Source organism: Tiliqua scincoides, chromosome 1 (genome assembly GCF_035046505.1).
Source record: "Tiliqua scincoides isolate rTilSci1 chromosome 1, rTilSci1.hap2, whole genome shotgun sequence".
NCBI lineage: Eukaryota > Metazoa > Chordata > Lepidosauria > Squamata > Scincidae > Tiliqua > Tiliqua scincoides.
The window spans coordinates 199,602,518-199,630,330 of record NC_089821.1 but is presented as its reverse complement, the minus strand read 5'-3'; the positions used below and the strand labels follow the sequence as shown (position 1 = coordinate 199,630,330).

General features: G+C 42.1%; 1 protein-coding gene across 1 annotated transcript in view; it reads right to left on the bottom strand.

The window, feature by feature from the left end:
- SLC35F1 (solute carrier family 35 member F1) overlaps positions 1 to 27,813 on the bottom strand; it is a 257,867-nt gene that overhangs the window by 44,096 nt on the left and 185,958 nt on the right. The window contains exon 3 of the mRNA XM_066613772.1: positions 11,488 to 11,615. Within this exon, the coding sequence (XP_066469869.1) occupies positions 11,488 to 11,615 (128 nt within the window). The remainder of the gene's footprint in view (positions 1 to 11,487; positions 11,616 to 27,813) is intronic.

Below are 27,813 nucleotides of genomic sequence, written 5' to 3'. Positions count from 1 at the left end.
ATTCTGCAACGTTGTGTGTTATCTTGCCATCCAACTGTACAGAAAGTCGCTCTGGGCAGTCGCTCAGCGGCAGAACAGAAAACACTGCTTGCAGTGGGGATGGGTTTATGCAGGTGCAGAGGTCCGTGGTTTGGAAACTGCTGCTCTCAGGTATTTTAATGAATATTTTGTTCAGATGTTTTAGTGGCTTTAAACAATTAACAACCCAATACTAACCAACTTTCCAGTGATGAAGTAGCTGTGCCAATGGAGCACATGCTACATTCTGTGGGGAGGCAGTCATGGAGGTCTCCTCAAGGTAAGAAAACATTACTGTTTCTCAAGGCACACTGCAGCTGCATCAGTGGTGGAAAGTTGGTTAGGATTCAGCTGTATGAAAACACTTGTAGTTAGATTTCAGTAGAACTCGGATCTCTTTCTACAAAAGACATAAGTAAAATGACGGGCAGCCCAATCCTGAGCTGCCCAGGGCACCCAGGCTCAGCGGCAACGAGAAGGGCTGCCGTCAGATCTTGCGCACTCCGGGCTACCGCAGGAGGCGCCTCGGGAGAAGGGGACTTTCGTCCCCTTCTCCCAGGTAAGGTAAGCAGCCCCTCAATGGGGCTACTCACTTTACTGCCAACCAAAAGGTAAATCTAAGCGGTAAAGTAAAGGCGCCTGTGTAGGGCACAGAGCCCTCCATGAGCGCTTCGGATCCTGCAGAGTGGAGCTCTGTGGATCCGTCTCCTTCCCTCCCCTGTCATGCCTCCCTCCCTCCCCCCGCCGGCCTCTCCCCTCCCCGGAACACCTCATCCCCGCCCCTGCCCCTGCTTACGGTACCGCAGCTTGGCAGTCTGGGAGACCATCGAGCCGCAGAAGCTGAGCGACCGCCCCGCGTTAGCTGGTGCTGGGCTAGCATGGGCAGGTGCCCGGCAGTGAGGCTAGCAAATGTGCCTTGCAGCACGTTTGCTACAGTGCTCGGCGGCACGGAGCCGTGCCGCTAACCACAAGAGTGGGCTCAGGTTGCTGCCCCGTGCATAGACAGTACAAACTAAGCCAAGCCAAGCCAAGCCATTTTAAATCCCATTGATCTCAGTGGGAGAAAATTAAGTATTATGTAGAAATCTCCCAGTGAAAACAATTGAACTTAAAAGGGTTTAACCTTAACTAGATTTTTCCAAAATGTAAAACTTTACCACCCTGCAGGAGCTGATCCCACCTCAGCACCCTGAGCTTGGTGGAGAAGAGCTCACTTTCCCATGCCCAGCGGAGCAAAACAGCTCCTTGGGATGCAGCGTAAGTCTAATGAAGGATGAGGCGGAAGGGCGGCACATGATGTTGGGGCGGGAGGAAACTGCTTTAGGAACTTGCATGAAGGCAGCTGGAAAGGTGGTTGACTGAAAGCAAAGGTCACTGCGAAACTGCAACCGCAAAATCCATATAAGTCCAAAATCCGAAACACTTTTGTTTCTAAGCATTTCAGATAAGGGATATTCAGCTCCACCACCACCACCCCCGGTGTGCGTGGAGGGGAGAGAAAGAAAGAGACAGCATGCACACACCCCCCAACTCACCACATTCTCATTCCAACAGATTAAACGGTACAATCTGTAACTAATAAAATTAATGGGAGTTTCTTTTTTCCATTAACTTCAATAGGGTAAGAGAGGCACTCTAACTATGCAAAATATATGGTTGGTTGATCTTTTCTGCTTTTCAATTAACTATAACACAGAAAGAGAACAAGCAGATTATACTAAGCACTTTCCACCATATGTCACTGCCTGCCCTGCCTAATATATCCCCCCTATTCAATAGCTAAATTTAATATCATTAAAATAAGTCCAATCATTGCTTTGCATAGCAGAATGGCCATTTTGTCTAGCCATTAAGAAACAGCTCATTTAAAGCAATAGAGCTGCTATTGTATTGATTACATCCATGTGTAATGCTGCATGTGAAGCTATTTGAAAGTCCTCATGACTGCTTTTCTATCTTATTAAGAGCATTCATCTTTGGCTAGTTAAAAGAACCAAGTTGTCATATAGCGATTGGGAGGGCCAAGCCCTCCAAATCTACTTGCTGTAACCCATGTTGCTGTAATCAATTTGCTAAAACCTAACATTTTCACCCCAATCCAGTGATATTTTCCGATGCATAGATCAGCTGTCGGCATAAAAGCTGATTTGGGGAGGGGGCTTATAGCTAGTTTCTGCACATGGTGCTTCTATGCTGTGCAATGGAGACTAAAAAGCATTCTTATAGCCCTCCCTTCAACAGGTAGTAGTAGACCGATCCTACATGAATCCTCAGGATTAACCTTGGGGCAGTGCCAGTCACCTAGTGTGACAACTGGTGAACTGGCATCATTCAGCTTTTCTACCTGAGGTGGCCGTCCCTCCCCCAACTGCTATCATAGAGCTACTACAGAATTTAGGAGACAGATGACAGCCTATGAGATAATCTGATCTAATAAGCATCATGAAAAGACCTGGTTTTTAATCACTTTTATCCTGTTGCTTGTCTATTCTGTTTTATTGTGTGGCATTTTAATTCATGCTTATAGTTTTCATACTTCCATGTAAACCGCTTTGAGGTTTGCCTGAAGAGTGGATACATAAGTGCTTAAAATATGTGAAATGAAGGTGGGGGCAAAATCACCACTGCCCTTCAACCCAAAACCCCTCACAAGGGGACTCTGAGGAGATGCAGTGCGACCTTTCTCAAGTTCTCACAATACAGTGCCAGCTACTCCAGGGTCCTATTATCCTCTGGTTGAGAAATGAGACAGGAGATAGGGAGGTTATCCCCTCATATTGCTCCCTCTGCCCTACCTGTACTGCACCATGTTTCTCAAGGATCTCCCTTATCATTTGCAACACCTTCCTCCTTCCCTCTGCAGTGGGTCAGTGCTGCCCACAACTTCAGGGTAGAAGGCGTCAATTTCTTGTCAGGCAAAGTGGTAGCAAGGCTGGCTATCATCGCAGGCTCCATGAACAGTATATCTCTTCAGTGCTTGTGATTCCCTGGCTTAAAGCAATTTTCTTGCCATTAGTAAAATATATGTCGGTAAAAGATGGCCTCCATCACTGTCTCAGATTATTTTGGTCCCACTTCATTATATGCAGCAAAAACTGGACAGTTCAAACTGTGCAATTTCTGTTGCCAAGATATTCACTGATTACAGTGATGATGATTTCTCATTTTAAACGTGCACTCAAGTGAAAACATTAATATGAAATATATTAGCAGCCTATGACTAAAACTAGAAAACAAAAATGAAACATGACCAACAAACTTCCTCTGGCACTGGGAGGATGGAGGTGGCCATGTGAAATATGTTGTATGTTCACGTAAAATATTCTGAATGTCATGCGCAAGGCCATAGGTGGTTCTGTTGGTATTTTCAGTCATGAATATCCACAGGTTAGAGAATGAAGAAAAATATAGGGGGCAGATGTGGCTTGCACCATCAGGGTTAGTAGACAAGGCATTCCATGCTGGAGATAAAAGACTGCAACATGAACGGAGGTGAGTCTGTCTGGGAAGACAGACAAAAGCGTGTTAAGGGTGAACAGGAATCTTTAATCCTCTTTACAGGGAAGTGGTTGTAGCAGAATAACAGAACGTCTGCTTTTACTACAGAAGGTCCCAGGTTCAATCGCTGGCACCTCCAGATTAGGGTAGGAAAGATCTTCCCACAAAATGCTGAATGGCCACTGCCAGTCAGGGTAGATGATGCTGAGCTGCACAGATCAGTAGTCTGAGTATAGTCAGCTTCCTATCTAATCTGCCAAAAGAAGTGAGGAGTGGAATGTAAGTACAGGCAAGGAAAGAGCAGAAAGTTGGAGACATCCATTTTCCAGCTGTTGCATGGTATCTATTCTTAGCACTGGGATGCCAGTAAACACTCTACATGATGGAACATTGTTATGGGAATTTGTGGATGTTCTAGAAAAAAACAAAAACTATTTTACCAGTTTTAGTGCCCATATATTCCCAAAACTGTGTCATGCATACATTTGAATTGTTTGGTCAGAAAAAATCTTCACAAAAGAGCAACCCTAGAATCAATAGCACACCTTGAGGGGAGGGGAGCTGATCTGGACCAATATCAAAAGCAAACTGCTGGTCAGCAAACTCCCACTGCAATTTAACAAGAAACCGCTAAGCCAGGGGTGCTCAATAGGTGGATCGCGATCTACCAGTAGATCGCGAGGCAAAATGAGTAGATCGCGGAGTGCCGACCCCCCCCTTCAGGTGCCTCTGGGAGGAAACGCCGGGAGTAAGGCCCATTGTACTCAATGGGGCTTACTCCCAGGTAAGTGTGGCTAGGATTGCAGCCTCACAGCCTAATCCTAGGCATGTCTACTCAGGAGTAAGTCCTGTTATACTCAGTGGGGCTCAAGGTACACCAACATACATTGTACACTTAAATGTTATATGTTATGATGGCGCGAACATTGTAAAAAAAACTCTGGTAGATCTCCGGGCCTTGCTGGGTTTCAAAGTAGCTCTCGAGCCAAAAAAGTGTGAGCACCCCTGCGCTAAGCTGATCCTCTGTCATTGATTTCTTTTCCTGTCAATTACTACCCTCTGTCACCACAGTTGGGCACCTCATTAGTGCTGCCCCCAAGCAAATGGTGTGAAGATATTCCCCCACACAGCTGCCAACTGTCAGTGACTGGTCCTGAGGCACTGTCGCAGTAGTTGCAACAGGGATTAAGGTTCAGTCCGGAGAGAGATTTATCACCCGCTACCTCACCTCTTCTAATTGGCAGTTTCCCCTCTGGTCATGTCTAACATGGCAGATCTGAAAAATGCCTATTCTCTCTGTAACTTCAGATTCTCACTGTAAACAGTGCACAGAAAACTAGCCTCCTTCTGAGCTCTAATTTGAAATAAGAGCTTTGCAAGCCAAGAATATCTGGGAAGTGATTGTGAAGTGATTGTGAGGAGCTCCAGAAACTGGCAGAATGGGCAGCAAAATTGCAGATGTGTTTCAATGTAAGTAAATGTAAAGTCATGCACATTGGGACAAAAAAATCAAAACTTCACATATAGGCTAATGGGTTCTGAGCTGTCTGTAACAGATCAGGAGAGAGATTTGGGGTGGTGGTGGACAAGTTGATGAAAGTGTCGACCCAATGTATGGCAGCAGTAAAGAAGGCCAGTTCTCTGCTTGGGATAATTAGAAAAGGTATTGACAACAAAATGGCTAATATTATAATGCCAATGTACAAATCGATGGTAAGGCCACACCTGGAGTATTGTGTCCAGTTCTGGTCGCCGCATCTCACAAATGATATAGTGGAAATGGAAAAGGTGCAAAAGAGGGCAACTAAGATGATTGCTGGGCTGGGGCACCTTCCTTATGAGGAAAGGCTACAGCATTTGGGCTTCTTCATCTTAGAAAAGAGACACCTGAGGGGGGACATGACTGAGACATACAAAATTATGCAAGGGAAGGATAAAGTGGATAGAGAGATGCTCTTTACACTCTCACATAACACCAGAACCAGGGACCATCCACTAAAATTGAGTGTTGGGAGACTTAGGACAGACAAAAGAAAATATTTCTTTACTCAGCGTGTGGTTGGTCTGTGGAACTCCTTGCCACAGGATGTGGTGACGGCATCTGGCCTGGATGCCTTTAAAAGGGGATTGGACAAGTTTCTGGAGGAAAAATCCATCACTGGTTACAAGCCATGATGTGTATGTGCAACCTGATTTTAAAAATGGACTATGTCAGAATGCCAGACACAAGGGAAGGCACCAGGATGCAGGTCTCTTGTTATCAGGTGTGCTCCCAGGGGCATTTGGTGGGGCCGCTGTGAGATACAGGAAGCTGGACTAGATGGGCCTATGGCTTGATCCAGTGGGGCTGTTCTTATATGTTCTTATGGGACTGCTGGTTGCATTTTCAAGTTGGTAAGCATGGATGAGTGATAGCCATCAATCACCGAGTATGAACGTTTTGAAATAAGGGAAATCATTATACAAATGCCACAGTGAACTGCAGAAGGCAGGTATGTGACTCACATGAATCATCTTTATTTTGCTTCTCATGAGGCAAATATCTTACTTTGCTTCTTGTGGCCAACTTTATTATGTCCACATTTCACTCAGCTGAGAACTGATGACTGACAGAGGTGTAAATAAACTCTGCTAAAGAGGGGACAGGGTGGGAGAAGAAAAAGGATTGCAAAAGAACAAGTAGGTAACATCCTAGTATCTCAATATTGTCTGTTCCCTATCCCAGAAATTATCGCTAGAGGAGCCACAAATACTCCTGATTTTCATTTTCAGGAATGGAAACCTCATATTCATAGTTGCAGATAAAGTCCTGCATATAGCGACAGTTTCCAACTGTGGATCCATAAGGAAAAGATAGAATCAGAGTATTATTGTACATACGTTTCACAGGTGTTGCATAATTTCATAGTATAGCTAGCACGGAAAGAATGCACAATAGCCAAACACTATGACATGAAATAACAAACCATTCTGTTATTTGAATAGGTAATGCTGCCATGTGTAAGTGCCAGCTGACAATCACATTTTGCTTTTGCTAGGAACAAAAATCACATACACACCAACTATTTGTTATGTTCTACCTTTAGGAAAGCAATGTATTTGCTTTTGTAGATAAAAGACCTTTAGACCTTCATATGCTTGGGGGATCACTTTGAGGTCTTGTCCTGGAAACACATTAATGCTGACAAAAGACACAGTCTCCATGGTAGGCAAATGACTTACATGCAGCTACCATAATGGCCCTCTTCACACACAATGGCACTGATGTTCTGGCTGCTTTCCCATAGTGTGAACCTATATGGTTGTACACTGCTTGCGAATGCTAAGATCCTATAGGTAGGACTGCAGTACCTGGCCAAGGCAGAGGGACCCATTTCCACTGGCAAAAGCCACCATTGGCCTCAGTCATGTGCTATCATGCAGACAGCAGCCATGTGAGATCTGGACATAGGAAACCAGCTCCCATGCTACTGTTATTACCTGTGAAGCAGGTGAATAATGTGGGCATACATCTATGTTACTGACACTAGCAAGTATCCACAAGTAGACATTTTAGCTTGATAAATATTTGTAATATTAAATCACATTGGGATTATAATTCAAAATAAGAACATAACAAAAGCCCTGCTAGATCAGGCCAAAGGCCCATCAAGTCCAGCTTCCTGTATCTCACAGTGGCCCACCAAATGCTCCAGGGAGCACACAAGACAACACTTTATCCCTTATCCCTGTTTTTATACCTTATCCCTGGATCAAATACCTTATCCCTGTTTTTAAAAAGCTGATATGGTAAAAAAAAAATAGATTTAATAATGAAATAGACTGGGAGAAAAGCCAAACATGCAATAACGTTTTGTTCCTGAAACCAGTTTCATGGAGTAGATGAATATAAAATGAAAATTAATGAATGAGGCTGCCCAGAGACTATAGCCAAGGCTATTCTAAGGCATCTCCTTAAGCAAAAGATTTCACATCTTCACACTGCATAAGCTGTCACACAAGTATAACCCAGGACTGAACTATGGCTATTGCAAGCACCAGTGGCAGAACGTCACCCATAATGCTATTTAACACAATGAAAAAGAAAACCCAGCTAGAAAGACAATGTATAATGCATGGCATTTTAAAGAGAAAGCCTGTATCTTAGAATACAGTCTGCAGGATGTAGAATGCTGGTAGCTTTTTAAAAAGAAATGCAGTATCAGGAGGTTGAAAGCCCAAGAAATATTTGATGTGCATGAAGACCTACAACTAATAGAAATTCAGCATCTCTCAATATTGGTGAGTGAAGGGCGATGAGAGTTTTATGTGTGCCTGAAGAGCAATAGCTGTGATAGTCTGAACACACAGAACTTAAAATACTTCCTAAACCTGTTGCAGACATAAACAGGTGACACAATAGTACCTGGAATCAACTGGGAATGTCACACTGTACAGCAGGGATGGCAAGACGCACTTAATGAAAGAGTCACATACGATAAACTTCCGATATTTGGGAGCCGCAATATTCAATAAGTATTTAAATTCTTAGATATATTTACCTCACCATGAATATTAAACTTACATTTTAATCCAGTGGTTTAAAATTCATTTTAAACTATAACTAATAAATATAACTAATAAAGCTTGAAAATTTGTTATTTGCTTTATACATTAATTGTGATGCAAAATGGAGCTCAGCCAACATATTTTGTGAGCCACACATTATACGTCATAGAGACACATGTGGCTCGCGAACCAGAGTTTAGTCAACCCTGTCATTCAGAGACTCTCCAAAACGCAGCAAGACTTTTATTTAGATAAGCGCGCAATCCTAACCAACTTTCCAGTACTGGCATAGCTGTGCCAGTGGGGCATGTGCTGCATCCTGCAGTTGGGGGGCAGTCATGGAGGTCTCCTCAACAGGGCCTCTGAGAGGAATTTTATCAGGGAGTACAAAGTTTTTTTTGGACCCCTTCCCAAAGAGGGAAGGGGTGAAACAGAGTGGAAGGGGGTGGCAATGGGGGTGGGCAGAATGCGGGCAAAACAGGTAGGCGGAAAGTGGTAACAGCTGGAATAGTCTTTGGAGACCAGTTCTACGAGTCTCCCAATGCAGAGCTCAGGTCTACCCACCTGCCTGGTGTTGTTGGCAGCTAGAGACAGTCATACAAAAAACCAGACACACTCCTAAGTCTCTCTAAAATCTTTCAAATATAGAAAATCATTGCAGGAAATTAGCATCATTGTATTTAGGCTCACACTAGAATGGAGAATGTTATATGTACACCTAAACTGACTTCTGCAGCAGCTGCAGTCCCACAGCTGTGTCACTGAGCGCCTCTACGCTCCTTCATGGTAAGTGGTTCCACAAGCCAAAGAGCTACTGTAGCAGGTAAGTTTCCTCCCAGATATGACACTGTTAAAGAATGTATGCATTCTTAGGCCTTGTGGCAGTAGTTGCTGCCATGTGCCCACGGTAACGCCCCCAGCATTCCACATGGAGAGTGAGCCCTCTTCTAGGCCCTGCTCCTCAAGGTAAGGTAAAGTTTGTTCCCTTACCTTGGAGTTGCATTATGTCAGAGCTGGAAAGCTGGTTAGGATTGCGGCCTAAGATGATTCGAATGTAAGCACTCTAAAGCCCTGTTCAGGTATTACTGAACCAAACTTACAGTCTGAACAGCAACATGCCATCAATCTCTGCTGTTAGCACCAACACCCTTCATAGCTCTGTGCCTTCACTGGGTGTGTTTGCTGATGCACACCCATTCAGGTTACAACCGCGGACACAGTCCATGGTCTCAACACATGAACAACACGTCTCAGCGCAGCACTGGCTCAACACTTCCCACAGAATTCTAGAAGTTGGAGCACCTTTTATGACTGCCATTGCTCTGGTTGAGAAATACTGCTTTATGGCAGTCAGTGCCAGCAGAGCATCAGATCCAAGGATGGCTGGTAAATTTAAGACTAGGCTCCCAGCGTCCCTTCAACAGAGCATAGCAATCAATCACAGCTTCCTGAGAAGCATATCTGCACATGTTTGTCATACATTCAGGTGTTTACTCCAAAAAAATGTTGCATGAAGCAGCCTTTAGACAAAAGAGAATGGTAGTGGAACAAATACAGAGATAAGAGAGTTCCAATGGAAATCAGAAAAAAAGGTAATTTATTCAAGCAAGTTTAATGTTGTGCAACACATCTTCATGGAAACTTAGAGCTATTTTAAGTTAAACACAAAATAGTGAATTGTGTGCCTATGAATATTATTTTGGTAATTAAGCTTATGTTTTTATAGAGGAAGCTGCCTGATGATTATTCTTTCTTGAAAGCACAACAGGCTTACTACATTTCCATATTACGTTTTGCATCACGGAGCAGACACTTCATGTGAAAAATGGATAAATGCGGTAAAGCTGATTATCTGCTGAAATGGTTCATATACTGCTTATTATTAAAATATTGTAAATGAGATTTCTCATTTATTGAAATCTCATTGCCATCAGCAAAAAAACATATCTGTCGCAATGCCCTTATTTCCATCATAGTCTTAGATGCCTTTCTAATTAATGACCAGTTCACTTAAACATAGACTCATTTTGTTCATGTAAGTAGTGTACTCAGGCACACAACCTTGTGGCAACACTTGATTGTGGTCCAGCTGCTTACATTTCTGTAACTGGGATAGCCAGGGGAAAAAAAGACAGCAGCAGTAACAGAAGAGGTGGCTGCTGTCTTCATGCGCCACCTGCATAAGTGAGAACTCTGACTCATGGCATGCATAAACTATATATGGCCTCAACAGAAATAGGAATATGCAGGGCGATATTAGAACTACAGTAGTTTAAAAAAAAATTATATCCCACCTTTCTCCAAGATGGCTCCCAACAAAGATTAAAATACAGGAGACTGAGAACAAAGAGGTGTGTGTTCCACAGCATCAGTGCAGAAGGAAAAGAAACTAGTCATTTGGCTAGCTCCTTGGTTTAATATTCTACATTGTGTATCAGTGCTAATAATCTTGCCCTCTAGCCGCAGAATGTGTGTGTCATTATAATGAACTATGGCTGTAAGCAATAAAATTGACATGACATAAAAAGATACTAGTCCTCATCTCCTTCCCCAAGCAACACACAAATCTAGGGTAAAAGAGGGGGATAGGGAGGAGCTTCTTTCCTAGCCTACATGAGGAGGGCTGCCTCCCATTACTAAGAATCACAGCTGGAGCTTATTTCCTCTCTGACACCATTCACAGAAGCAGTGACTCACATGGCCAGTTGGTTCTGATGCAATTGTGTGGGTGCTGCACCACCCAAGGAACTTCAGCACAAAACAACCCTTAATTCCGTTTAACAAGTTTCAAGCACTCCCTAAGAATTGGCAAGGCTGAAACTCTGACGATCGGTCTATATTTTGGGAGCTTAGTCAATGTACCTCTTCAGTGTGCTGCCTGTGTCAGTTATGTCAGAAGAGGCCTGTGGCAACACAAGAGGGTTATTTTATTTATGGGTGGGTGCAGCTGTTACAAGTGATCATTTCATGCAACGCCCATTCTACTGGAGAGAAATCTGGTTGTTTCAGCAGTGGAAGACCATACCGTAGACATGCAGCATGATTGGCGTAAACTGAAAATGTTAGGCAGTGCCTGTTGTCTCTTTCCTCCCCTAGAACAGTTCTTCTCTGGTTTACCTAATTTTTGGTCATCTAGTTACTGGACTGTTCTACTACCCCTTGCTTACAGGAAAGCAGAATCACCTCCCTACCTCATTCTTCACTGTGTGATTTCTTAATGGCTGCCATGTGCATCATCTCATTCATATGGAATGATAGTCTGTAAAACAGGGCCTTTAAATATTAACTCCTATCTTGCCCATCCCGTGAATCAGGGGAAAAGTAGGTAATGGCAGGTTGTGACCTTCAATGGCAAGGCAGTGGGAATGAGAGACAGTGAAAGAAATAATTCAAGCCAGCACACACTGTAATTCGAAGCCTTACCTGTACACTAGACAGAGTGGTATATTGATAAGCTTTAACTACCAGATAATTGGCTTCTATATCTACTATTCCAAGGATCATGTACTTCCACCATCTTCGTTTCAAAATTGCCAGTAAGTTTTCTTCTCCTGCATTGGGACCAGTGGGGGAGGGAGGAGAAAAAAAGTTTCTTAAATATTACAATTACAATATATTCAATGTTACAAATAAATTATACACTCAGAGAATGAAGATGATGAGCCAGGAATTGGGAAAAAGGGAAGACATCCTTGCCATTTCCATATATCATTTCATTTACACACTGGCAAATTAAAGATTATCTTTTGATTGTAGCTGAACAATTCAATCCCCTGTCTACCTCGTAACTAGTGGCTTTATCATTCCACCCAATAGTTGCATCCTATCTATTACCCCTATCTATCCTCTGATGGCAAACTGGATGCTAGCACTGGCACTGGGGTTGGCCTGATAGGAGGGCCCCTAGGATGGATGGGTGCTCTTGGCCTGTGCCCAATCTTACCAGCCTATCACGACCCTGAATGTACAGGTGAGACTTCGGTATCCACTGATTCAGCGTCCACTGATTTGACTCACCACTAATACTGGTGTCCACCTTTCAATGCCTTGTAACAAGGAAAAAAAGCACCAAAATCCAATTTCCTACCTTTGCACTGTTACTGTACTGATTGCAAGCTTCTCTGGGTTAAAGATAGCTTTAAAGTTCTGCTTCCGGGTTTCTTGCACCTCCATTGTTGCTCCAGAATGCATTGGTATAGATGCTATACCACATTCAGCCACTAGATGGGGTGAATAATGGAATCTAATGGAATTATTTCACCCCATCTAGCGGCTGAATGTGGTATAGTGTCTATAGCTTGTTACAAATCATTTAAAGGTGGACCTTGGTTTCCGCTGATTTCATTATCCAATTATTTTGGTCTCGCTGATTTCGGTATCGACTGGGGTTCTGGAACAGGTCCTCATTGGATCCTTTTCAGTACTGATTTCGATATCCACTGGGGGGAGTCCAAAACAGACCCCTAGTACCAAGATCCCTCTGTATGTCTTTTCCAGGCAACTAGATTTATACAGGCAACCTGTATGCATACAGTACATACACCTGCAAACTCTATGCAGAAGCATCCCTCAATGTGTAAGCCCAGGAGGTAGGGCTTGCTGCCACAAACTCACTTCCCTCCTCCTCATATTCATGCAGCCTCGATTGTCATCTGCACAGGTCTATTGTGAACATGAGAGGATACAAAAAGCCTCATACGAAACAGGACAGTAAACTGAAAACCAAGTAAACCAAGCATCTGTGTAAACCAAGAGGGGCAGCAATAAAATATAAGTCTTGCCACATAAGTGTCAGTTATAAGTCTCCCTGCATTTAAGTTCTCATTTTTTCCAGGAAGTAGACATTAAAATTAAAACTAAACATTGAAAGGACACAAAATTCTTTTGTCCTTTGCCTAGTTCAGGCACTTCTTTCTCCCACCTTGTGCCTGCAGGTTCTTTTCTCCTCTGAGTTTTTAAAGATACAGTGCACGTTTTGCTATTGCTGTGCCTATGTGGTTTTATTGCTTGCTCCCTCCTTCTGAGCTTTTAAAGGAACACCATGATTTATTGCATTACACTACTGCTCTGTCAATTTCCACTTTCCTAGTATTTTGGCTTTGTGTCATCATTAATAGGATCTACTGCACAGACACTATCTTAGCTAAGATGGCACTAGATGACCCTCTTCCTGCAACTCCTTCCACTTCCTCAGCCACGATTTAATCGCAGAAGATTTTTTCACTGAGTTTTTTCACTATTTTCTGTAAAAATGTTTGCAAAGGCTTTTCTTTTATGTGAAAATGTTTTATAAAGTATGCATACAATATTACTGTAAAATTCTGTGTGGGGGTTGGCTCAAAACAAGAATAGGTGTTGCATTCTGGGAGTGTACTGGTTTATACAAGTTCTGAACCGCATTCAGTTCTCTACATTCTCTACAATCCCTATCCTCATCTTATTCCATTGTTTCTTTTAAGATAAAATTCCTTCTTTAAGGTACAATCTCCATCGGGATCTCAGGACCCAGAACACTTCCCAATGCTGCCTTGGGTCTGCCACTGTCACCTCTGCTCTCCACCCACCCCCAGCCCCTTGCCATCCTTTTCCAGATTGCAGGACTTCTGGTTTTATCTAAAGGACTGTGCAAATGAAGGAACTCCTTCATTCACACAGTTCCTGTAAATAAAATTGGAAGCCTTGCACTTCCAGGTTTAAAGTAATCACATGAGGAGCACAGAGCTGGATGATCAGCTTCCTGGCTGGGCAGGGGGGAGGTAAGGGTGGCAGGTTCCCTGAATCTGTTGCCCTCTCAACCTCTGCAACCTGCTGCTGATGCAACCTGCATCACCTTGCCACCTGAATGGGCTACCCTGGTCCCCAATAACAGTATTTGCATTGTTTCTCATGGAAGAAAACTTGCCTTTATAAGTCTTTTCACCAGAAGTCCAAGTTTTCCAATCCATAGTCCTGACTTATAAAGGGGGGTTCTGTACTCCGTTTATAAGCTTTACAGCCCTGCTATTAGAGGGGTTTATAAAAGCTCCTGTCAGTTGATTCAAGTCAAACATACTGGACTGGCTTTGAGGAAGGTTCCAGTCACACAGCAAGGGGCTGTTTCCATAATTGGGAGCTCTGTTTCCAAGGATCAGTTGTGGTGTGACGCAAAGTTGTTCTTCTATCTGTGCCCCTCCTGAGGAAATTTGTCAATCGTACAATTGTCAGCTCCTATTAAATGATGACTGTCAGCACAACAAGGACAACTGATTAAACCTACAGCTTCTCAGATTTTAAATGATCTTAACATGAGGCCAAGGATTGAGACTACGCCCAAGTCAAACAATAAACCAACGAATATGAAGTGATTGGGTATCAAGGCCCTCCCTGGTTTCTCTGATTTATTCATGTGGCAGGATTTCATTGTGGTTGTGGTTTGAACAATTTGCTCCAATGCAAAATTCTTAAAGTGGGAAGATGATGTTCCTATTACAACAAACAACCACCTGCTACTTGATGAGGAAGGCTGAGCTGTTCAAGATAATTAAGGCTGCAATACTATGCATGTCTACCTGGGAATAAAGTCCCGTTGAACTCAGTGGGACTTACTTTTGAGCAGACATGCCAGGATTGCACCGTAAGAATGCTGCTCATATAGCATTTTTTGAGCTATTAATGTGGAATGTGATTTCCCCCAGCCAGCAGTATGGTGTGCATTGTCAAATGTCAAAAAAACTGGTGGTGTGCCTTGACAGTTTTAGTGCCTTCTCAGTGTGCCATGAGATGAAAAAGGTTGAAAATCACTGCTGTAGCTGTTCAGCCTATAATTTTTTGTTTCAGGATAGCCCAACTGGAAAAGAGAGACAGCAGCAACTGAAACTAAGTATCCTGGAACAATACCATTCTGGATGGTGCTAACTAATAAGGAACAATCAATTAGTAAATCTGGTGGACACATCTGGATCATTAAAAGATGCTCGCGTGGAAAACTCCTTTGACTTTTGGTACAGATCATGTCTCTTTGGTCATGGATGCATGGAAGCTTTTTGTTTTCAGTTTCTCATCAGGCCAAGTGTAAATACAGGTGGGGCCTTAGTATTCACAGGGATCCATTTTCAGACACATACACACACCCCCGTGCGGATACAGAAAACCACGGATAAGGAAATCTATGGTTTGCGGCCCCTTAAAACCTCTGAAGGCATTGAGACAGATAAGCCAGACTTGACCCAACCTGAACCCTCCGAAGGTGACCAGAACTGTGCTCCCGGAGTTCTCTGGAGTTTTCATTACCCTCAGAGTGCCTTTTAGGGTGCAATCCTAACCCCTTATGTCAGTGTTCTCCAGCACTGACATAAGGGCAATGCAGCTCTGAGGTAAGGGAACAAACATTCCCTTACTTTGAGGAGGCCTCCGTGAGTGACACCCAACTGCAGGATGCAGCACATGTCTCATTGGCACCGCTGTGCCAGTGCTGGAAAGCACTGATATAAGGGGTTAGGATTGCACCCCAAAAGACATAAAAATGTCACTTCGGGTTTTCCTCCTGAGTAAGTCAGCTTTGGTGTTTTTTTTGCTTCTAGAAGGCATTCCGAAGCCTACAGAGGTTGCAGTCTGCCTCTGAGGGCTTTAGAAAGCCTTCTGGAGGCAACAGAAGCCGTGCACACTTCTTTATAAACAGAACAAAATCTATAGGCAAAATTCGTAGAACAAAAAAGTAGGCTTAACATGTAACAAGTAGGCTTAACACCTATTTGACTTGCAGTTAGTAGTGTGTGTTCATTTTTTAATTTTTTAATGAACACACACTGGGGGAAAAAATCAACTAAGGGCCCAATCCCAACCAACTGTGTCACCACCAGTAGAGGTGAGGGGAATGGTGGCAAGAAATAGGAGCTTCTCGGTAGTGGCGCCACATCTATGGAATTCCCTCCCCCTGGAATTGAGAACAGCTCCCTCCTTAGAGTTCTTTTAGCGGGGTCTCAAGACTTTTTTATTTAGCGAAGGTTTTAAATGCCAACACTAGGGGACTGGCGCTTTTTATGAAACATCTTTCAATGATCCAACTGTGTCTTATTGTTTTATGGTTTAAAGTATTTTTATTAATGTTTTTAGCATTGTTTTATCTATTATATTGAAATATTTTGTAAGCCAAAGTGGGGTGGAAAGCAGGATACAAATTTCTTAAACAAACAAACTTTTCGGCACTGATGCAGCCCTTATCTTGAGGAGGCCTCTGTGACAGGTCTCTGTGTCAGTCCTCGCACCTTTCTGACAGCCTTGAGGAGGCTTCTGTGAAATATAGAACACAGTGACACCCTGTTGACACAGCTGCATTAGCACTGGAAAGTTGGATAGGATTGGGCCCTGAACTGGGCCCATTTGATTCATTTGTTCTGTGTATAAAGAAGTATGCCACTGCTTTTGAATTAAAGGGTCTAAACATATGGAACAAAAGCTATTGCAATCAGGGTGCTTCCCTCATTGTCTAGCTCAGTGTTTCTCAAACTGTGGGTCAGGACCCACTAGGTGGGTCGCAAGCCAATTTCAGGTGGGTCCCCATTCATTTCAATAGTTTATTTTTAATATATTAGACTTGATGCTATCATGGCATGTGACTGTATTTGGGGAAATATGACAGATCTATACTTTTAACAAGCTACTATGTATATTCTTTTAACAATGGTAGTTAATGGGACCTACTCCTGGGTAAGTATGCAGCTTGCAGCCTTGGATTGTTAAATTTTCCTGCTTGATGATGTCACTTCCGATCATGACATCACTTCCGGTGGGTCCTGACAGATTCTCATTCTAAAAAGTGGATCTTTATCCAGATCTTTATCCAGATCTTTATCTGAAGATCTTTATCAGGAGACATAAGATCTTTCCACGGCGCAGGTATCTGAGATTTTGAAAGCCCGACCAGGAAACCTAATCGTCAGGGACAGTACTGGGGGAGATGCAGTGTCTGCAATCAAGCTGCTGGCTCTGTGCTAAGATACCATATGGAAGAAAAAGCATGAAGCATAAAGTATAAGTTGGAAATTTAAGTTAAGTATGTGTTAATATTGTCCCCGGCTTTGATTGACTGATTTGGCTAAAAGCCCTGGATAACTGAAGGCGTTAATGAGAAACTTTTAAAGGATGTTGAAAGTGCTCTTTATCTTTGTAGTGGAATAAGTCAGTCGTGGATTATAACTATAAATATAATTTAGTATGTGGACTAAAATCCAGAGTTGCTTGTGGACATAATTTTCATTAGAATTGAAAAAGTTTTGTCTTCTTGAGACTGTTTCTTTCGTTTTGTTTTTCTCCATTAACCACACTGTTATCTGCAAGAAAAATTCAAAGAATGCCTGACTGAAAAAACATGTGGTGGAAGTAAGAAGAATAATACGCTGTGGACATCTTGTGGATTAGAGAGAAATTGCAAGATGGAGCCTGTTCCAGATATTTGGACTCAAATGATCCTTAAAAATTTGGAAAACTTGCTCACAATGAGAAGACAGCAGTTGAGTTGGTCCTTGCAGATTCAGCCCAGTTTGAAGACTCTCTCTCAACAGATAGATGTGTGCAAGGAGCAACTGGAAAATGTGAAGAAACAAGTAGAAGATACACAGAAGGAGAAAGTGGAAAAGATGATGGTGAGGGATGAAATCATCAGAAGAGTGGATACAGAAAATAGAACAGTGGGAAATCAACAGGATCTAGAGGGGACGCTGATGGAGATTGAAATAGAGAAAATGGACAGAGTAACATGGGTGCACAAAATACAAAATTTGTTGGAACAAGAAGAAAACATATCCCAGTTAATTGGAAGAATGAACATACTTTATATAAGAAAGTGTGGGCTTATAGGATTCTGTTATGGAGATAAATTATTAAAGATATTACAGGAGAAAAAAAATGGAAAGAAAGAAAAAGAAACCTGAGGGTTAACCTGAGGGTTAAAGAAAATTGGAGGATTTTATTTAGTTAATAACTGGTTTAAATTTACTTAAAAAACAAATACATACGAAATTGATATATGATATGAATTAGAATGAATTAGAAAAAATAGCTGGAAATGTTAGTGTGTGGGTGAATTGTTTTATAGGTGGTTATTATGTTAAATGATAAAAAGTGAATATTTAGAAAATATATTATAGTGAATTAGGAAAAATCTATTATATTTGATGTAAGAAATATATGAGTAAAAGAGTTAGAAGTAGATGGAAGAATTGTTTTATATGCTGCTATATTTTGGTAATTAGATTATTTTGTTTTAATATTAATGAGTAATTGAAGTAAGTTTATGTTTGATACAAAGTGAAAATTTAGAAAATATAGTATAGGGCATTAGGGAAAATTTAGTATATATTATATAAATAAATGGATAAACTAATAAGAGGCAGAAGAAGATGAGTAGTAGATTAGGAGATACAGTATGATTAATGAGTATTGGTATATGGTATTTAGCACTCCTAAATGTATGTTATATGTTTGTATGTTTGTGTGTGTTAATTAAAAATAAATAAAAATTTTTTTAAAAAAGTGAGTCTAAACCAAGCATGACCTGATCTCTGACGCTAAGCAGGGTCAGACCTGGTTAGTACTTGGATGGGAGACCGCATGGGAATACCAGGTGCTGTAGGCTTATACCATAGTCTTTCGAGACTGAAGGTTGCCAACCATCTGCCATCTGGTGCTAAATGTGTGAGAACCACTGGTCTAGCTAATTCTCACAGTGTCTTTCTTCACCTTTGTTTCCGGAAGTACAATTTGTTCCTTCCTTAGCTGATATGACCGTTCCTTTCATTTGCTAATAAGTGTTTCTAATTAGTAGTATAAAGGTTGCATTCTAATTATTTCCTGTACTGCTAACTGCATTCAGGTTGGGAAATAAGAAATTTAGAAACAGGTAAACAAACAGCAGGAGTCAAACCAGTGATTGCACAAAGCACTTGGCCCAGATTGCACTGAGTGAGTAATTTATGAATTGGCATTGGGATGAGTCAGTGTGGTCTGATACATCATCCTCATACAGTATCATTCACCTTTATGCTCTAAGTGAGCGACGACCATAAAAACACACTTTTCTTGCATAGTGCAGTATATTTGAAAATACAGTGCACTTGGACGTTTTATGGTGATTCGAGAACACAGACAAGAAACTCTCTCTTGGGTTTGCTTTTTGAAAAACATTAAGAGATCCACTTTCAAAGTAGTATTTGGAGATTTTAGCATGAGGAGCTTATTAAAAGAGCTTCATAGTCCATAGGCAGAACCCTTCCCAGAAGCTTAAAATGTATCCTGGAAAATCATGATGCCAAAGTGATAAGACATAGTCTGCAGTACTACTGTGAAATGGGCAGGCACACTAAAAGCTAAAAGTGCCGTATCCTCTGGGGGGAGGGGCCTTAAAGGGAAGTAACTTGCCCTGTCTGCCATTAATGTGGTTAGATTATTACTGACATCAGCCATAGGTCTCAGTCAGCCCAGACTAAGCTGTGCAATTGCTTGAATGGGCTAAATGGGTTTATGTGACACTCATGGTGCACACTGCCACAGAGTTATATGGAGGAGCGCAGAATACTAAATGATTCTGATAGAAGGTCAAAAGCTAACTCATACAGACTCATGCTATACAATTACTCTGATGATTAAAAAATCCTATTTTTTTGTCATTTACTACAAGCATGCCCCCATATCTGAGGTGGTTCTGCGATGGAACCCCCCACATGGTTATGTGAAACTGCAGATACGGGTGAATGCCTGCCCTCCCACCCTTCAGAACTGAGGAAAGCTCTGCTCCCTTTGCTTCTGGAGGGTCCTCTCAGCCCAGCAGAGGCCGCAGATGTCGGTCTGCGGACTGAGCCCTAAAGCTAAAAAAAGTCACTTCTGGTTTCTCTGTGTAACTGGAAGCAAAGTTTTTAATGCCTTCTAAGGCATTGAGAGGCCTGGGGAAGCCTTGCAGGGGAGCTCCCCTCACCTCTTGAAGAGGCATGTGTGGTAGGGGCATGGACCTGATCCACTGATAACTGAATCTGTGGATATGGGATCTGCAGATATGGGGGCTCCCCTGTACTATAAAATGACTATCTTAAACAGCATTGTCTATATCATGGCTCATGGCTTTTTTGGCAAGGGCTCTAAACATATCTGTTTCATCTGGCATTTTGGTTGATGGGTAGATGGTTTGTCCCTCTGCAATGGTGCTATTGCTTGACTGCTTCCCTGGATTATTTTGTTTTTCCCCCCACCACCTGACAATGTGTGGTTGGGTTTTTTGATTTGTTTTGCTTTGTCTTAATATTTTTTATGTTTTAGTGTTCAATGTTAAAATTAATGTTTAATGCTTTTTTTTTTTAACTTATTCTTGTGATACAAAGCTCCATAATAAATGTACAATGTAAGCCGTCCTGGGTATTTGCTTTGGCATGGGAAAGATGGGATATAAATTTTTCAAATAAATATAATAGATAAGGAAATGCATATGAATTGTTTGCAATGCCATCCACATGGAACACCTGTCCACAGAAGTCTGTTGCAACTGAACTGGAAAAATGTTGAATCACAATGGTTGACATTTCAGTCCTACAAGATTATCAAGACCCTGACTGCAAAGCAGGGATACATTTAACAAGTGTGCGTTTGAAGTAACAAATAAGGCATTTCTTGGAAACAGAACATTATTTTGGGAATAAGGAGGTGCAAGGACAATCAAGTACATTACTAGGAAGCACCAACGAACAGAAGCAAGAGTGTTTCATGCTCAAGAGTTATGGGCAGAGATGTGTGTGCTGTGACATGGTGCAAATGAACTACGCTTCCTAATAATGTTCAAGTCACACTTGATGGGCTTTGGGTTAAGGAGCAGATTGTAACAGTTTCTCACTGTGGTGACATAGGATGAAAAACTGAACTGCTGCAGCAACTCTTACCATATCCAACTCTCAATGAGTTAGTAGTCTTTTGGAAATTCTTCAGTCTGTTATACCAGACTTGGGGAGTTTGCATAGAAAATAAATAAGTGCTGAGCATTTAGAAAGCTGGCAGGGATATTCATATGTGGGAAGATCTACTGAAAGGAATTAATGTTTGGCTGGTAAAGGGCATGGGAAATGGAAACAGTACAATGAAGAAAAGAGAAGGCAACTTTCAAAATTCCAAACAGAGGAGAAGTTTGCAAGTACTACCATTACTGTAAAACTCAAAATTCTCATAGTACATTGTCATTCTCCTTGCAAATTTCTAGAAAGTATTCAGAGAGGAAAAACCTTCCAAACCCATGGCTTACTGGCACACTAGTAAGGTTCAGCTCTATGTATGTTGCCACATAAAGGAATAGTTTTGTTCTGATCCCTGCTGTCAATCACTGCTCCTAAACTGGCTCGCTTGGGCTAATTGTACCATGCTGAATATAGTGGAGGAAAGTTGGGTACTTATAAGTGTCATGAGTCACTCATGTGTCAGTAGCTGCAAGAACAGCTCTTTAGAAACTTGAGTATTTGAAAATCACAGTGCCAATGGGCAAAAGACATATTCCTGTAATTATATGGATGCGCTGTATACATTACTATAGGTTTTCTCCATAAAGTATCGACCTTTGTGAAGAGCCAGAAGGGGATCCTTTCATCATGAGAAAGACTTTCTGAAAAGGCTTGAAATATCTCTGAAGGAATCCCTTGACAGCTTCGCCTGGACAGAATTTCTCACCAGCTACCTTTTCCAAGCATGAATCACTTTGTTGTTTCTGTGGCTGTTCAATCAAACCAAGCTGAAGTAAGTTAACATTAAAAATGAACCTACAATTGTGACATCTGCCTGCTTTTGCTGCATAGATGGAGCTGAGACTATGATGGAAATGAAATCAGCTATGCATTTATGTGACATTTACATTTCTTCTGCACTTTCTCTCTCTCTCTCTGTCTCTCTCTCTCCCCGTTCTGAAAAGACAGTGCACATTCATTGTAGGCAGTTATTTTGAGGAAATACTGAGTGACAAGCTTATGGGCGATTCAGGCTCATCACGTTCACAAACCACAAGGAGCTAATTCAAATTTGATTTTGCAGAACAAAATGTAATACTAATATTACACGGAAGAATCACTCAGAGGTGCAGAGGATGCTGAGGACTGACCTGGACATTCTTTAGACAAACCAACATCTTGGTCTCTTTTGTTTCCTGGCAGGCTCCAAGCATTCCTAACTAGAACCTTAATTTTCCTCCCCAACAAAATTGCTCAATGGATGCCACGAAACATATTCTAAACATCTTTGCTTATCTATGTGTGTGTGCAAAGACCCAAGATACACATTGCACCAAGTGTGGTGGTGAATTAGGAAAGCAGAATTCAGACTGATCCACTACAGGCAGGCACTCATATTTTTTTTAATCCTTCCCCCTGCAAAACACACCCTGCATGTAGTAAATCAGCACATCAGGGAGAGGTTTGCTTTAAACCTTTCCCCCAGTACTTTCCTATATGCACTTTCCCAGTACTTTCCCAATACTTTCCTATATACTACTTTCCTATATGCAACGAATATTCTAGTACAGGAAGCATTGTGTAATATGTAATTATATGTAATGCCACTTCATTTGACAGGTGAGGACCTCCCACCTGAAATGAAACAGTACAGAATTCCAGCACCTTCACTTACTATTTTGCTCTGTGCCATGTATTGTTGGGTTTGTTTGGCTAACTGGTTTGCTAGAAAACAGTGCCCACAAATCAAGATCCACGTGGAGAGATTTTCCCCCATGGTAAGAAACTCCTATTCTGTGCTTCCTTTTTTCTGTTGCCACAGCCTTGTGTTCATCAACACAATCATCGGTAGTAGTACATTCGATGCTCATGTAAATATTCACTGTTCCTCTCAACTGGGGTCTAATCTGTACATTTTGGAAATAGGCCCAATTCATGTTAGCCTAAAATGTGTAACTTTGGAAGGGGGGGGGGGAAGATTCCCAAAAGGCACTGTTTTGTTAGCCCACTTTTATGACGGAAATGCAAACACAAAGAACATCTAAGCAATTTGTGATGAACCACAATATATTAAGTATCCATTGGGGATGGCAGTAATGCTTCTAGCTGAGAGGAGTATAGAAAGATATGATATTACTGCAGCTCAAGGTAACCCACAAACTGCTTGTCCTTGCAAGACTACCGACTGCCTGTTCAGTCCAATTTGAGACCATTTCTCTTCCAGTTCTCTTTACCAGATTTTACAAGATATAAGAAGTTACCTGCAGGAGGCTAGAAAATCAAACAGAGACAATTGTTCAAGATTCTTAGTGGCACACATCATATGCATTTTGTATACATAGCAGAGGTGTTGAAAACTGTTATTTATTTTACTTAGAAATAAGCCCATTGTGTACAGTAACACTTAGGCTGTAGTCCTATCTCGCTCACTGGAAACAAACACTCTATACACGGGACACAATCTCCTAGTTTCTAGTGTGCAAACTACTTTGAAATTAACTGGCGGTATGAAAGAACACAATAGTGCATTTCAGTGGGGTTTGTGCAGGAGAACTTCATAGTATTCTTAATATACACAAATTTTCATTGCGGGGTGGGTGGGCAACAGCAGCATTAGTTTTGGATAGGACTGAAGCACTGACCCAGTGGTAGGAGCACCTTCTTTGCATGAGGAAAGTCCCAGATTTAGTCCCTGATATCCCAGTCAATACAATCTCAGACAGAATTGATGGGAAACCTCTGCTTAGGGTTGGCCCAAGACTGCCTGGCAGTGCACCAGCCACTGCTTCTTCTCTTACACCTTCCATTCTTGAGATTTGAAAAGGAAAGGGGGAATTGAGAATGGAAGAGGAAGCATGAAGGTTGGTGTGTTAGTGCACTGCAAGTGGTCTAGACCACCACTCTTTCTTCCACACTTCCTCTTCCATGCCATTCTTCTCTTCCTTTTTGAATCTAGGGAAGAGGGCCAGTGGAGGTGAGAGTGTCCTGAAAATTCACTGCCTAAGGCAGCCATTTTCAACCACTGTGCCGTGGCACACTAGTGTGCCGCGAGTGCTCCACAGGTGTGCCACAGGAATTTGAGGGAAGATCATTTATTAGTCGGGCCAGGTGTGCCACAGGAATTTGAGGGAAGATCATTTATTAGTCGGGCCAATGGGGATGTGAGCTCCCACTGGCAGCATGGTGTGCCTTGTCGATTGTCAAAAACCTGATGGTGTGCCTTGAAAATTTTAGTGCCTTATTAGTGTGCCATGAGATGAAACAGGTTGAAAATCACTGGCCTAAGGTAACTGCCTTTGTTGGTTTCATGGACAAACTGGCCTTGTTGGTGGCAGGAGTGAAGTGGCTTCCATAAAGACTCTTAGAGCACAATCCTATTCAGCTTTTCAGCACTGATGCAGTCGCAATGTAGCCCTGAGGTAAGGGGACAAATATTCCCTTACCTTGAGGAGGCCTTTGTTACTGCAACCCAACAATAGGATGCAACATACACCCCACTGGCATGGCTGCATCAGCGCTGGAAATTTGGATAGGATTGGTCCCTTAGGGATCCTTTATTCCTGAATTCTACTTCATTCAAGACCTGACTTAAATATGAGAGAAGTTCCTGCTCTCCCACTCTAATGGGTCTAAGAGCAAATTTGTTTTATTGAACCCAAGAAAAAGCAGTGCCACTTTAGCTTCTGTTAATTTATGCTTATAAATAAAAATAATTCCCTTATGGCTATTCTCTTCTGCTGCTTTCCCAAACACATCCTCATACCCTACTTCATGCTCTCATTACTTTTTAATGTGGTGCTGCTATTACACTGCATCTTATTTTCATTGTGCCGCTTGGGAAAGTAAAGATAAATTGAACAAACAGAATCAAAATTTATCCAGCAACTTCAGCTCTTCCCCAGATCTTTCCTCAGCAGAATAAAAGCAGACATAAGTTTTCCTTTCATAGCTTTTTTCTTCTAGGTCCTTGTAATCTGATGAAACATCTTGATTACAGACTGTGTGGCACAATGGAGTGTTGTTCTCTCTCCCTCCCCAAAGTTACAGATAGTTTTTACCCTGAATTCTCCAATAGTTGGTAATCCCAAGGTCATCACTTCAGAGTTTTCGAACTGAACAACAGCCATTCATGCACTAGAAATATGCTTTTAAAGAACACCCTTGTTTATTGGCCACTAACATTGGCAGACTTTAAAAAATGTATGGAGATAGTAATTCTTTCAAATAATTGACAGTCTTCTTATGGTTCCTGTCCCGCAAAACTCTCAAAATCTAAAAAGAAATGGAAAGGAGACACCAGCAAACAGCGACTGGAAAAGATACTATGCTGGAGTGAATAATGACTGTTAGAATTTTTGAATGTTTCACACACAGTGGCGTTGCTTGGGGGGTGCGGGCCGCACCGGGTGACGCACCCTAGGGGGTGACAAGCTAAAATCGCGCCTTTACGAGCTACCGTGTCATGCCATACTCCATTGGATGCGGAATGACCAGCGGAACACAATGCAAAACTCCCCGTTGAGATAGCTCTTTTCCTTCAAAACTTATGGCCAAAAAACCAGAAGGAAAAATGCATTGAGCCCTATGGAAAGTGAAAGTGAGCCGTATCGTGTGTTAACTGGCAAGTAGGTGTACTGGCCATAGTCCGTTGGAAAGGGCAGGCTGAGAGGACTCCAATGACACCAGAATGGTCCTGATCCAATGAATGCAGCCCCCCAAAAACAACCAAGAAGCAGGTCCCTCCCCCCAGCTGCGAGTGTATGGAGCCCTATGGGAAGCGAAGCAGCCTCACGTAGCGTTTACGCATGAGTAGGCAGACATGCATTGGCTGGTGGTCATGCCAGGCAAAGAATATGAGGACACCAGAATGGTCTCGATCCGATGGGACTGGAGTGCAACAAAAGCCCCAAAAGGCAGCCTCCCTCCCCCCCCCCACTAGAAAGGACCAACAAAGAGGCTTGAACTGGTAAGGGGAAAGTTTTCTATTTTGCTCTTGCAAAGTTTCCCTCACAGCCCAATCCGACCCACACTTTCCTGGGAGTAAGTCCAACTGACTCTAATGGGATTTACTTCTGAGTAGACATGCATAGAATTGGGCTCTGAGACTGGACTCCTATCCCCACTTTCCTGGGAGTAAGCCCCACTGACTCTAATGGGACTTACTTCTGAGTAGACAGGCATAGGCTTGGGCTCTCAGACTTGTAAAGCCAGGTGGGTCTTTGTATTGATATGCTTGAAATAGAAGGACTTTAAACTGGGCACTGGGAGGGTTGGAAATCTCACTGATTGTTTTTTTGGGGGGGGGTGTTATTGCAGGCAGACTACAGAGAAAACTCACTTGGTGGAACAGGGTTGGCTCCCCCTTATTTAATTATTTCTTTTATTTTAATTTAACTATTTATACTTATTTATTTTAATTTGCTTGATGATGTCACTTCTGGCCATGACATCACTTCCAATGGGTCCTGGACAGATTGTCATTCTAAAAAGTGGGTCCCAGTACTAAAAGTATGAGAATTGCTGCAATAAGGTGTTAGTAAATTGACACGGGTGTGTGTGTGTCTCCACAAGTTTTCAAAATCACTAAAATCAGAATTTGGAGGAATAATACCATCATGTTATATATCAATCAATGTGTAATTTCATGCAGAATGCAATGAAACAATCCACATTGAAATATGTGTTCTAACAAAAGGTACTGCCAAAAAAACAGTGGGGGCGGGGCAATGGTACATCACCACGCCTACCATCTGGGGTGTTGCCCTGCCCACTGCATGGGGTGATGCACAGGCCTCTCGCACCGGGTGGCGCAAATCCTAGTTGCGCCACCGTGTTCACACACACACACACACACACACACACACACACACACACACACACACAGAGCAGGGAACTGGTATAGCAACTACTTTTAGTTTCCTCTTGCTGAATATAAGAAAACCACCAGTATCTTTGCCTAAGTGTGTCTTTTTCTGTTGAAGCATGTAACACTTCTAAATATGAGGGTTTTTAGTACCTCTTGTATAGACCCAATGCATGGAGTGAGAAGGAAGACTGTACTCAAGACATAATGAAAGCCAGAAGATAAACTATTTTGATGGGCTATAAAATATACTAAATATGTATGCTCTTAAACAAGTATGAATGATGGCCTGTACAAGCTGGAATAATTCTATGTGTATTTTCTTTTCCTCCCATAGAGATCCTAGTAATCACATGTCTATTAAACATGCAAAGCTTAAGAGAAAAATACATTTATGCACATAAACACAAGTGGTACTGCAACAAGTGCTGCCAGTTTGACAACAGCAAAATTCAAAGAAAAAAACAGATTTATGTCAAGGACCAAAGATGGTATAAATAAAGATGTTATTGAAATCAAGGAAAGCCACAAGGGAAAAAAATATCTTGGAATTACATAAGATGCTAATATCTGTTTCTCCTTTATGTCAAACCAAATGGAGAATAAAGCAGTGCAAAAAAGACCTCAGGAGGCAAGACTGCATCAAGATGCAGAAACCTTCACAGAACTGGATATTGTTTCTAAAAAGGTACTCAAGGATAACGCTGCAGTGATGCGGTTTCCAGATCTATGCTGGAAACATCACTTTTCTGATCTTTTGGGATGTCTCCCCTGAGCAAGTGCAAGGTGGAACCACAAAATCATTCTTCGTGGCTGTCATCAAGTGACAGGCCATTTGTCTGTTCTCAGTGGCATGTAGTGCACCCTGAATTCCTGCCATGTACCAATTTGGGTTTAATGTTCAACTAGTTTAGCTCTCCTTTCATAAAATGATCTGGC